General features: G+C 50.5%; 2 protein-coding genes across 2 annotated transcripts; one reads left to right on the top strand and one right to left on the bottom strand.

Moving 5' to 3' along the window:
- Nucleotides 1–1695: 1695 nt before the first annotated feature.
- Nucleotides 1696–3280, top strand: LOC120691329. The gene is made up of 2 exons (XM_039974373.1): nt 1696–2312; nt 2672–3280. Exons 1-2 carry the CDS (start codon nt 1863–1865, stop codon nt 3035–3037), a joined length of 816 nt encoding a protein of 271 aa, XP_039830307.1. The 5' UTR covers nt 1696–1862; the 3' UTR covers nt 3038–3280.
- Nucleotides 3281–6833: 3553 nt separating this feature from the next.
- LOC120691319 lies at nt 6834–7471 on the bottom strand. Its single transcript, XM_039974364.1, has one exon. The coding sequence runs from the start codon at nt 7349–7351 to the stop codon at nt 7121–7123; it is 231 nt and encodes a 76-aa protein (XP_039830298.1). The 5' UTR covers nt 7352–7471; the 3' UTR covers nt 6834–7120.
- Nucleotides 7472–13414: the final 5943 nt, after the last annotated feature.

The following is a 13414-nucleotide window of genomic DNA, read 5'->3' as shown; positions in this document are numbered from 1 at the left end:
GGGCCTCGGCGACGACCGACAGCGGCGGTCAGCGGATTGCCGGGGACAGCTGGCGCCGCGCGCGCGGCGCCAGCGGACGAGGCGAGTGCGCCACGGTGGGCCTTGGATTGCCACGGCGGGTCCCGGTCCGGATCTCCGGCCGGGGGAGTCGGCCGCCCCACGACTCGGCACCGCGACCCCAGCTTGTTCGCGGAAATGGAGAGTTTTTTTTTTGATAACAGGAAATGGAGAGTTGGAGGCCGGCCTCCGTAATACGCATGCGTCAGCCGCAACGACTCCAAAGTTCAAACTGCGATGGTGCACGTGCACCGGACTCCGGCGTGGGAAAAGATAAAGCTTCACATCACTGCGTGATGCGAGTAATTGACTTTGTGGCCTGCCTACGGATACAACAAAGTTTCACCGTTTTAGGGGGGAGACTAAAAACATGGCAGCAGGCCGACAACCCATCTAGCTGCTACAGCATTGATGTTAGATTGCGATTTGTACGATACTGATGCAAGATATATTATCGATCAAGAACCGCAAGAGTCGAAATGGATCAAACGGACTCTTCCCCGCCCAGGACAGGAGGAATGCAATCTTTCGGGTTCGACCTTGAAGCCGAAATGTGGCCCAAACATAGGAGTAAACTTATATGGGCCTCCTTGAGTATGCCAAACAGGCCATTGCTACTTTCCATGCTACTCCTCACCAGCTCGAGAGGAACGGCGGCAGGCCCAGGTTGGGCTTACCATAATCATCGTGCACGATTGCGGTGGGTTCAAAACAGGCGTACTGCCCACTTGACAAACAGGCCAGGCCTCGGTAGCCAAAACGAGCTAACAATAGCTTCAGTCCCAGCCCAGCCCACATAAACCATGGTACTTTGCCAGGCACGCCCACAGGCGACGACAGTGCCCTCTCACCGGTACTCGGTACACCGGCCGACGGTGCCGAGATCAGGTCGGACGTCGACGTACCATCAGGTGCGCCGCCGCACTCGCCGCCGCGCGCGAATTGAAATCCGATCGCTGTCTCCCCTCGCTGGGAGCTCCCCGCCTGCGGCTTCATCTTGCGGGAGCCAGCAGCCCTGGTATCTGATCGACCCGAACACAACATTCCACGGCTGCAAATTACGCGCCTTGTTCGGCGTGGGCATCATACACGCACCAAACCACGTGGCGCGGTGCCTATCAAACCAGTGGCATGATTGGATTAGAAGGTGATCGAACGTGGTCTTGCTGTTTGTGCGCTAAACAAATCGTGGCACCCCCGCGGCGGATCCAACCACTTGCCGACACGGTCGTCGCCGCGCCCACAAGACACACCGGACCAAGCAAAGCATCGCCCCTCCCTTTGATCGTGAAAGCAAAAGGCGTGCTCCGCGGCTCCTCTTCTTCCCATTCTCCTTCCATTCCCCTAAAGCGGCCCCAAAGAACTTGGCCACAGAATAATGTAATTACAGATCGCACTGAACCGGTGAATCTACATTTAGAAAATGCAAAGTTCGCAGCAGAAGAGAGAAAAAAAATTCTGGGAAAAGAAAGAGGAGCAGGAGCTGGAGCTGGGAGGTTAGGCCGGCACGAACACACATGGCAGCCTGCATCCAGCGCCCGGCGAAGATCCAAGGAGGAGTTGCGTTCTGACAGGCTGGTGTCCTGTTGCCGTCGCCACCGCCACGTTCAGAGCCACCCACCTAGCACTAGCAGCTACCCCACCACACCGCCCCCGGGACACCTACTACTTGCCTTGCCCGCCACACGCCATCGCGCGAGCGAGCTCATCACTTGATCCTCTCGTTCCCTTCGCCACGACGTTCACCTAGCCCAGCTGCACCGCACCACTACCGCCGGAGAGCTACTCGCCTACCACCACCACCGATGGCGCCGCGGCTGCTGGCGTGCTTCGGCCGCAGGGGCGGCGCCGCGACGGCGGCGGCGGCGGAGGACCCGCAGCAGCTGGCCGCCCCGGGCCCGGTGCTGGTGGAGCTGTTCGCGTCGCAGGGGTGCGGGGCGTCGCCCGAGGCCGACGCGGTGGCGGCGCGGCTGGCGCAGGACTCCGCGGCGCAGGAGGGCGGGGGCGCCGGCGGGCCGGCCGTGGTGGTGCTGGCGTTCCACGTCGACTACTGGGATCACAGCGGGTGGAAGGACCCCTTCGCGTCCAGCGCCTGGACCGTGCGCCAGAAGGCCTACGTGGAGGCGCTCCGCCTCGACACGCTCTTCACGCCGCAGGTCGTCGTGCAGGGCCGCGCGCACTGCGTCGGCACCGACCAGGACGCGCTCGCGCAGGCCGTCCGCGACGCGCCCAGGTACCCGGCGCCCGCCATGAAGGTAGTTACAACTTCCTTGCAGCACAGCTCTAGCATCACCCCGCATGTCCGATCTTGCTGCCACCATGTCATCTGCACGGATATAGATAATTCAATAGTATAGAAACTGTTCGATCATCAAGTGGTCTGCAAATTAAGCAGAAGCAGGATATTCTGATTGCCTGTTGGTGTAGAACGTCTCATGCGTCGGCCACTGTTCTTATGTTTGTTGGATCTGCAATCACCAATTAATCAGATCCATCGTATACGGGTTTGGTTCTGCTGATGGGGTGTCACCGTCACTGTAGATGCAGCGTCGAAACCACGACCTGAATGTCTGATCTGACGCGATCCGATCCGCGTGCTGTGGCGTGCATGCAGGTGACGTTCCAGCGGCCGAGCCCGACGACGCTGCAGGCGTCCTTCACGGGCTCCCTGCGCAGCCGCGTGGAGGGCGGCGGCGGCGCGAGCGTGCTGGCGGCGCTGTACGAGAGCGGGCTGGTGACCGACTGCGGGCGCGGCGAGAACAAGGGCAAGTCGCTGCTGAACGACCACGTGGTGCGCCGCCTGGAGAAGGTGGCCGCCGTGCGGGAGGGCGCCTCGGCGAGGAAGACGGTCTCCGGGACCGTGCAGTTCGCGCTCTGGGACGGCTTCCGCGCCGCCAAGTGCGGCGTCGTCCTCTTCGTCCAAAACGCCGCGCTGCAGGTGCTCGGCGTCCAGCACTTCGACCTCCCCGACAACGTCTGAGCGAGGTGGCTGCGAGGACGCGTGCATTGGTCGTGCGGTGGTGCGTGGTATTCTTTGTACGTAGCGTCTGATTGGCGTGTGTATTGTATTGTATCGTAGTAGAGGATTATTACTAGATGGTGGTTAGATGGAAGGGAACATATCTAATGCAAACCGCAATCTCTGGATGGAAACCTGAGTATTCTTTTCCTCTGTTACTATATTGCGCATGGTTCTGTGGGCAATGGATATCCTGTTCAAATACTTTCTGTTCGTGTGTGATATGGGCCTGGGTTGATCATATCAAGCAAGAGCCTGCGATGCATGGTTATGGGCCTCTGGGCCGCAGCGCGTTTCTGCCAGGACCTTGGACTTTTGTGAGTTTTTTTATATTTTTATATTTTTCAAAATGATTTTTTACAGAAATATATTTTCATTTTCACAATTTACAGGTTTGTACCCCTACCACCAGGCAAGGGGGGGCCTGCCGCCCATCTGCGGGGCGGCAGGCCCTGTCGCCCCCCCCTGCCGGGCGGTAGGGGTCTATATGTAATTAAAATTTATGTTTTATCGCATGGAGGCCCCTACCACCCGGCAGGGGGGCGGCAGGCTCCCCCCAATTAAAATTTGATGTTTTATCATATGTTTGCTATGTTTGATTGCAATGATTATATTTATTTATGAATCTTGAACCTCGTGTGGCTCTATGATACAATACCACATAAGATACAATGAACGAAATATAAATAGAACGTTAAACAAAATACCACATAACATATTACATTGAAGGTTTCATTCGTTACAACCAAATTCGAGAGAAATACGCACTGCTAACTAATTAAACAAGTCATCTAGACATAGTATATACATAATATACTTAGTTTCGTACACACAAATATAATCATTGCAATCAAACATAGCAAACATGTGATAAAACATCAAATTTTAATTGGGGGAGCCTGCCGCCCCCCTGCCGGGCGGTAGGGGCCTCCATGCGATAAAACAAAAATTTTAATTACATATAGACCCCTACTGCCCCCCTGCCGGTCGGTAGGGGTACAAACCTGTAAATTGTGAAAACGAAAATATATTTCTGTAAAAAACGATTTTGAAAAATATAAAAATGAAAAAAACACGACTTTTGTTGGGTTGGATAGGGTTCATTGCGTAGGTTTAGTTTATTTTTATAGTATTTTCACAAAAGTTTTTTTTATATGTAACCATATTGTTCTTTAGATTTAATGCAACAAAATGAGATCCAATATAAATATATTTTTTGATTTTTTAAAACGAATTTTGAAATTCAACATTTTATACGTACTATTTCAGCATGACCATAGAAAATGTTGAATCTTATCTATTTGAAGTGTTGAATCTAGTTTTTCGAAATATTGAATATAGCGCTTTTAAGATGTTGAATATACTAGCTAGCTCAACATCTACTCATGTTCTTTTTTGCAGAAAAGAAAAGTGAATATCACCATCTTTATACGAAACAACCAAGAGGGTGAGACCAATGAAAAATTGTGTTTGCTCAGCACTCTGCAGTCAGTCCTGCACTCTAGCGAGCTGCAGCAAACCACTTCAGCTTAGGCATGTTTTTGTTTTTTCCTCCCTAATAAAGCCTTCCTATTAGATGTGCAAACTGGGCCGCTAATGGATCTAAAGATACATAGCCTAACTATCTATCGGAAGATATATAGACCAGCAGCAAGTGGACTTGTTGTTTTATTTGACGTGGTTACTTTCTGTAGTACTTGTAACTTGTGGCCGACAGTTTCATTTGGAATTACCCGAACTGGGTTGTAATGCCGCGAGGCTGATGCCGTGTACAAACAGTCTTATGTATTCAGGTGAGCTACTTCCTCTTAATGAAAAATGTGCTGAGGCACGGTCGCGAAAAAATATTCATGTGAGCTGAATGAGTGATAGACCTGTGTATGTCATTCGAAGGCATTCTTTCCAGCCACCCGTGCATCTAGCAATGCCGAATTCGTTTGCATCTGAAATCTTGGGAGTTGGGAGTGATGCTGCTCCAAAGTTCCCTCCTCTACAGTTAAATAGAGGCGTCTTTTTTTAAAAAATAAAAAATAAAAACCTAGTCAGATAGAGGTTGACCTGGAGGCGTCCTGAATCCTACCGCGATGCCGTGTGTGTCCAGTATGGGAAGGTGCTGCAACAGATAGTGTCATCATACCACACCAACAATTCCTTTTGTAGTCTTGTTTAAGGTATCGGTACAAATGAAACGAGTCCTTTAAGTTTTGGCTGGTGTTTTGCCTTGCTGAAATGAGTAATAGGAGTTCCCAGCGTTTATGGGCCATGGCCGGGGTGGTTGCGTTGGAGGTTTTCGAATACCACATTGGCTATAGCCTTTTTTTTTTGAAAGAAAGCTATAGCCTGTTGATAGGAGCTTTAGCAACGATAGTACCATTTCAGCAGTCTCTCAGCTGTCAGTCGCTATTGCTGATTGGGAGGTTCAGAGAATCGTGTTAACTCTGTTACCGTAAAAATCATGATCACCCAGGCAGATTAATTCGAGCCAACCCACCGTCAGGTTTGTTTGAGGCCCCGAACACGTCTGGGTGCTGTTATCAAGTCTCCCGGCTTTTCGCATCATCTGCATGGTGGTCTGTTCGTACAACTCTCTCTACGACGGCTAAAATGGGAGCACGCGGCGTCTCAGGATCAACAACGCACGCGGTTCGAGTCGTTGCCGACGTTGGTCTCGTCGACTCCTGCCAGCCCAGGAACGTAGGAGATAAGGAGAGCCGCTACGGCGCCGCCGCCAACGACGCCGTGATGATGCCGAGCCGCCGAGCGAGTTGCTCACTCGCCCTTTGCTCCCACTCCGGCTCCCCGGACGGATCGCAGGATGCGGGAGCTGGGGCAACAGAACAGCGCACGCTTGGTGGGGCTTGGTGCATGCACCGGCGCGGCCGCGCGCACGCGTGCCGGCGAGCGCCGGGGTACCGGCGCGCCGTCTGCGGGCCCGCCCCATCTCGCCCATGCCTCGGTGGCGCCACGCCGCCACCCGTCCCGCCGGGGGCGCGACCGCGGTGGCCCAGCGTCACGTGACGCCACGTGAAGGGCAGGCCAACCAGCCAATCCCCCGTCAGCCAAGCCGTGGGCCTCGTCCGGTTTGAGCCAATCATACAGTTCATACTTCCATCTGCCCGTCGCCTGACCTCTGTCGCGTCTCTCTCGCGCTCGCGCTCGCTCTCTCCCGTCCCCGGTGCGGTCGTGTCGAGCTCCGGGGCCGCGCGGTTCGCGAAGAAGAAGCGACCGGGTAACGAACGGCGCAGCAGCGATCGCGGAGTTCCTGCTGCTTGTGGGGAGACGAGGGGTTGGCGACTGGGGAATAGAGATCCGCGGCAGGGCTGACTTCTGTGTCAAGTCTGAACCCAGAAACCGGTGTGGCTTGGTGAGGACCAATGGCGGTTAATTCTGGATGATGAGTGATTGGAGTCGATTTTTTCGCTATTTTTGAAAATTCTTATTCACTCCTTCTCTAGTCGCCATTCCGATCCCACACTTGGGCACTTGGGCGGTGGGTAATCGCGAACTTCCTAGTGCCGATCGGTGGACGAATTTCAGGCTAGAGGGCTCAATTCAAGCTTCATAAAAGCTCGGGAGGGGGTGGTGTGTACTGTGGCGCGAGCTCTGGTCTCGTCCATCGTTTCGACATGGGTAAATTTCACCCGAACCACTGAAAGAAGAACCATCTCCGGCAGAGATCTCTTGTCGCGCAGCACTCTGACGGCGTGTGCTCTGAACCTCTCAGATCGATCGAGATCATCCGAGTAGAAGTTGCGAATGAAAAGGGAGCCGAACAGTTTTGATTATTTCCCCCACAATTAGTTATTAGTCCATAGATATTTACAGGAGGGATATGTACAAGTCACATTACAGTGTCATCCCAGCTTTGATCCCACGAATTCCCCAGAAGAGATTCTTTAATCCCAATCACCAAACCCCCAAACATCCCGACTGTTCAACGCATCTCGCTAGTTCTTGATCGACTGGCCCCAGGTCCGGCCCTGGAGCATCTAATTCTAATCCATATGGGCCGAGGGCCCCACAAGCCACAAGGCTTATCCTCACTCAGCAGGGGCCCCAGCAGCTGAGGTACATCGCCTTGCGGAGCGACTCGTCGGCGCCGGCCTGCCTGCGGCCGCCGTCGGCCGCCGCCCGCGCCCAGGCCAGCGCGGCCGCCTGGGGGGCGAGCCCCGCCAGCCGGTCCCGCGCCCCGGCGGCGGGCACCCTCTCCCGCTGCGCCCGCACGGCGGCCACCGTGGCCGCCGCCCACACCCGGCTCATGAGCGCCGCCGCCATCTCGTCAGAAACCACGGGGGTCCTTCGCCTTCGCAGCTCGCCTCGCGCTTGCAAGCTTTGCCTGTGCTACACCACTGCTGGTCGCTGGAGCTGGGAGGTGCGGGGAGGGTGGGAGAGGGGGCGGTATTTGTAGCGGGTGTGGGGGTGGTTTCGGTAATTGCGGCTGGTGGTTTTCGGGGACGGGTGGTTTTGGTAATTATCCGCTCCTGCGTCTCCTTTTCCTTTTTTTCCTGGCTCGGTTGCTGGCGGGGCCAGGCAATGATGAGGACACGGCCGCTTTTGCCGAGTTTCTCGCGTGCTTCTCACGACACGAGAGCTGCGTGATCTCTTCTCCCAGCGCGTCACGTCAGGTCACGTGGTTCCCCTTTCCTCTTCTCCTTACGTTTATAATCGGAGTGCTTTGCTGTCACGCTGATGTGACACCCCAGTTAGCACACACTCGATTGTTGTGTCTGCTTGAGGCCCGGATTCTCTTGTCGGACCGGACCCACTGTTCCTTCGATTTCTGTTTGTAACCATGTCCGTTCTACAACTTTGCATTGATTCTTGACAAGCGTGGACTCTCACTCAGTTCTCCTACGATGCCCATGAGGCCATGAATTCATCCGGTCATTCCTAAACTAGGTAGGTTTATCAACAGCGATGCTAACTACTCTTATGATAGACAACTCAACATAATAAATTGGGCTGATGCCTTTGAGCAGATGCGCACCAATGAACGTCATGTGAATATGGAAGAAAGGCTCTTAGCATTTTCGTACCAAGTTTGGTTACAAGGTTTGATGCAAAATTTTGATACAACACTCTTGACACAAGATAATAACAGTTGCCTTAATTTATATCATCTTGTTCAATCTTAAGTGGAAAAAAACTTTTGAAAATATTTCCAAAGCATAAATCTTATTGCTTAAAATAATATCCATTTACGGTAGGGGCGGACCCAATATGGGGGTAGGGGGCTGGAGCCCCCAACCCCATGGCCCATAATATTTTTCAGCCATGGATGATGATGAAGAAGAAAATGGAGAGAAAGAAGGAGAAACAACTCCTCTACTTCAATTCTTAGATCCCCCATTGATCTATAGATATCCTTGCTTGTAGCTAAACAAGTTCATATACACAATATCGCTCATGTCATTATGAATGTACGCTGAGGCATGAGTAGTACTTACAAGATTAAGAACTTATGGTCTACACAAAAAGACAATGACACACTCGCCTTAATTTCTGCTTGAGATTAGAAAAAACTTAAACAAAAGAGGCTTACCGGCTCGTGGGAGAAGAAGGGGGAGAAACCGGGTGCAAGGACGCGAGATGATGTCCTTATCGGTTGGTACCAGCTTGAGTGAGACGAGCACAGGTGTCGAGGCTTATCCCGTGGCGAGGTGGTGACTCATCCTTTTCCATCGTCAGGCAGTGGGGCACCCTTCGGTCGTCGCTTTGGACGCGGCTGCATGCACACTCTTGTCCATTTCTCTCCGTCACTTTGTTTGCACTTTGCAGCATTCAGACTAAATTATGGTGATGGTCGACACCGATAATTGGTCGTACTCTTGGATAATATATATACCTGTCTCATAAATACTATTTGTTTAGAAAATTTCAACATATTATCAGTAGTGGAAATGATCATATTATTCCTAATTAACTGTAGCAGTGTGATTGAACCGTGTTGTTTATTTGGTTCTCTAGATACTTAAACTGCAAATTATTGAAACTAGTAACATCTACTTAAGTATTTAATTGGCTCCCAGCCCTTCTCTATGCAATTATTTTTTTAATATTTTTATTACTTTAATTAGATAGACTTAACTACCATCTAAACGAATAGTTTTTGTGGGACTAAATTTGAAAGCTAAACGAACAGTCTTTGCGAGACGGAGAGAGTACTTATTATCTTAAGATTCCTGACTGTTAGAAGGTTGATTCTCCTATTGTTTTTTCTTCTCCAACTCATATGCATCAAGAGCATGCTTATTTGAGCTGTAGCTTTTAGGCTTTTTTTTCCTGAAAAGATGCTGCTACCTTTTCTGCTTCTAGAAAGATAATAACAGCTCTTAGATGATGCTTTTAGTTTTCTAGACTCAAAAGCTACAGGAATCTAAAAAAAGAGGTTTTCAATTTTATATATAAACTTAGTTTTTCTGAGCTTTTGATTTTCTGGAATCTGCATGAGAAATTCGCTGTTTGTTGGAGTCGCTGACTTTTCATGCCGAAAAACTACACAGAAGCTCAAACAAACGGAGCCCAAGTCTGTACAAGAGAAAAGCAGCATAAAAGAAGTGCAAGCTGAAAAGAAAGGAGGACCGCTCTAGATTTACAAATATATATTTTAACAAATGTACAGGGCAGCTCGATTGTAGCTTTGCTAGCTTGAACCTTGAGCATCTAACCAAGAACACGATGATTCCTGGATTCGGAGCTCGGCGAGAACGAAAGCAGATGCTTCCTGCCACTAGTAGCAAGTAGTAGTAGCTAGCAACCTCACGCGGCAAGTAGCTGTCGATCGAAACATGTACATGCAGCTGCGGAACCTGCCACTCCGCGGCTGCAGGAGCCTAGCTTGGCCCCCAGCAGCTGAGGTACATGACCACCCTCAGCGACTCCTCGCCGCCGCCGCCGACCCCTGCCGACGACGACCGCGCCGCGAGCACCGGCACGACGACGCCCCGCTTCGCCGCGGACGAGCACGGCTTCGCCACCTGCTCCTTGAGCTCGATGGCGGCGCCAAGCGTCACCGCCATGTACGCTTTGTTCGCCACCGCAAACCTCATCCTCCCTGTCAGCTGTCCTGCGTTCTGAAATCTGAATCCACTCGACCACTCCGTCCTACTGCTGCTGTTGCCTTTGCGGCTGTGTGGCTCAAACTTGGGCAACTCCTCAAGAACGTCGTCAGTGTACGTGGAGGATTGTGCTCGAGCGAGCTATATGTATATACACTTGTGTTGGCGTGGCGTGCGTCGGTGTCAAGTGTCAACTCGTCAGCGGCCAATGGTTTGGCGGGCAGCTCGGGAAACAGGTGGGCGGCGGACCATTGGTTCCGCCAAACCGGGAGCTCGTGGCCGGCCTCGAGACCATGGTATGGCTTCCGGCTCATGATTCGGATGGGCGCAGCAGTTACTGGCGCTTGTCTTTTCTGCAGCATCCAGATCATCTTGCCTGAACCTGTCGCTTGCTTGGCTCGCATCACCTTGTAAGTCGTCGCGTCCAGCAATCCAGTTGCCTCGCGTCCCTGTCGGCTCATACTGATCGCTGAATTTCAAGTCCCGCCTGCAACTCCAACGCAGCAAGATGCAGTGGGCTTTGGATTTGAATTGAGAGCTAGCTGGTCGCTTGGTTTCTGAAATTCAACCACCTGCGGAAATGGCAGATGAAATGAAATGCAGAGTGCTATGGTATCAGAGTTAGCTGATCGCTTGGTTTCTGAAATTCATGCGCTGCTAAGACTGGTGTGGATAGGTTCTCTGATCTGGAGCATTATCCGCTACGAACATGCATGCAAGAAGGAAGAAGTTGCCGGGAATCAAGCCTCCTTGCTGCATGTGCTCGCTTGTATCTTGCTTCTGACACTGCATTAAGATACACACTAACACTATAATACTCTGGTAGGACCTGATGGTTATCCTTATGAATCATGAGTCGAGTGAGAAACAACGATCTCTCTTATCTCTCTAACGGGCATGACAATCCAGTTCGACTTCTTTAAAATCTCCCTCGGAGTTATTTACAGGGCAAATTAGCATCAGATTGAGGCCACAGTAAATCGTTACCGGTAACCGTCAGTAATCTTTAATGACTGAATCCTGGTCGCGGGAGCGAGCGTACATTTGGCCACGTCATCATGATATCAGCCTGCAAATGTGAACCATCGGATGGAAATCTATCGGTGCAAGTGATTGCAGTGAGTAGTCTGAGTCTTGGGTTCCTGAAAGGCCTAGATGATTCTAGAGAAGGTCAAAAGTTATCTGGCAGGTAAATAAATTTTCCTATCCTCTTGTAACAGGCCATAACAACGTCATCCCATACCTTCTCACAACGCAATCCTGCTCATTGTGCTGGACCGGATCATCAACGCCTTTAACAGAAGCTACAAATCATTTCTTCTTCTCGGTCTTTTTCTTCCCCTGGCGAGAACAAGCGCGGCATGAAAGTTTGTCTAGAGCAATCACGAGCCTCGATGTCGCGAGCTCCTGGAGACTCGTCTCTGTTTCTCCTCGCGCTGGCCATCTCCATATACTCTTCCTATGGACTCTACTTGAGTAGAGCTCAGCAGCCCCCCCTCTCCCGCAGCTTCCTCCTCCGGCTGCCACATCCGATCCGCATCGAACTCCGCTCCCTCTCTCTTACCAAGTTGTACACATGCCGACCGACTGGGGGTGGCACCTCGCTGGCCGTAGCTGGGGACTAACCTGGGCGACGACAAGTAGAGGCGGCGCCAGGCCACGGCCAGATACAGGCAGGGATTAGGCGGCTGCGGCCACGGCCAGGCAAAGGCGGGCCGGTCGCGGCCGCGAATAGATAGAGCCAGGCAGCGGATGGACAGGGCCAGGCGGCGCCTGGCTGCTCGCGGCGGGGAGATCGGGCCGACGGGGAAGGGGATCAGAGCCCAAACGTGGAACTTGTCATGGAGTTCAGCCTGCGGCCCCCACAATGCCCACCAAATCACTAGTTTCCTTCCAGTGCGCACAATAAAAATTGAACTTCAGACTATTGATATAAATATTGTAGTTTTTCTTGACTATGCCTCTGCCCATTCCTTTTTTCAATTGTCTTCACATCCTAACATTAACCCTTCTCTGTTTTTTATATGATTAATTGGTATCTAAAAAAATGAAAGAAAAAAATAAATCTGAAGCTCTTCAGTACACAGACTTTGTGAACTGTGTAACAAACTGGCACTACTTAGCTACATGAACATATTTGAAACCTCCAGGACTTAATGTATGCGCATACATAATATACCCTGTTTATGCTCCTATGCCAGTATGCCTGATAAATATGTGTGTACGTACACTATCCTCACTGCGAGACTATTTCTGCGCTGCAACGCCGCTCACCGTTCTAGTGGGTCAATATAAAACTACATCACTTTTTAAACGAACAGTATTATTTAATAAGAAGATTAGTTGGCTCACTAATAAATAGCAGTGATTGAAGTGACAGGTCGCAGATAATTGCATAGATAGACTATCTGAGATCCATCGCTCATATTATATGCATATACAAGATCTCGCGAATCTCGTCGTGGAACATCATCATTTGTAGCTTTCTGGTCATGTCCTACATTTTGCGCACAGGTGCATGTCACAATCGAATAAATTTGTAAGTACAAAGTGGTTTTTTTATTGCATCATGAGACAAACCATTGTGTTATGTGACTTGTGGTGATTCAAACGGTTAAAATAGATGCAGGGTTGTTCAATGGAGCACTAGTGTATCCATAAGGACGTCTGATCCTTGTTCTGGAAACCTAGGTGATCTAATGGTTGATCACTACCATTCACAGTGGCGTATTCACAGCATATGGATATTAAGCTATTAATTCTGTACCTCTGAACATATCTCCATGGATGTAAATAGGTGATGAATTTATCAAAAGGGATGAACTAGTATGGTTTATTTTTACTTTTTTCATCAAGAGAATACAAATTTATGTTCACTCGTAGGCTTGATTGTTCTCTTTCTTAGTTATATGAATCGAGTGCTAATGTCTAGCAGTGGGTGTCCAACCGTTGGATAAAACTTGTAATAACGAATGATCTGGTCCATGTCTCGTACGATTCTTCCTCTAATCTCGAACCATCTGTTCCAGGGATATTAAGTTTCGAGCTCTATACAACATTTACATGTAATTACTATTGTATTGTAATTTGTAACACTTGCATCAGTAGGTTTTATATGTGATGCAGTGTAACTTAATCTAGGAAATCTGGCTTAGGAATCAAAAAGTTCATGGCCGATTACAGATTAAATTACTATGGCAATAGCTGCATTTGATACCAGCCATGTTATCAACAACAGATCTCACCCTTGAGAAGTAGATACAGCAGTTTCGTAGTACTC

This window comes from Panicum virgatum, chromosome 2K (genome assembly GCF_016808335.1).
Source record: "Panicum virgatum strain AP13 chromosome 2K, P.virgatum_v5, whole genome shotgun sequence".
Classification (NCBI taxonomy): domain Eukaryota; kingdom Viridiplantae; phylum Streptophyta; class Magnoliopsida; order Poales; family Poaceae; genus Panicum; species Panicum virgatum.
The sequence above is the reverse complement of the archived record's forward strand: the minus strand, read 5'-3'. Positions and strand labels throughout refer to the sequence as shown.

What these genes read in the sequence shown, in the direction of transcription:
- LOC120691329 (XM_039974373.1), top strand. Translation starts at nt 1,863, where the DNA reads ATGGCGCCGCGGCTGCTGGCGTGCTTCGGCCGCAGGGGCGGCGCCGCG. An exon ending in ACCCGGCGCCCGCCATGAAG is followed by an intron (nt 2,313 to 2,671) that starts GTAGTTACAACT and finishes GCGTGCATGCAG; the next exon opens with GTGACGTTCCAGCGGCCGAG.
- LOC120691319 (XM_039974364.1), bottom strand. Translation starts at nt 7,351, where the DNA reads ATGGCGGCGGCGCTCATGAGCCGGGTGTGGGCGGCGGCCACGGTGGCC.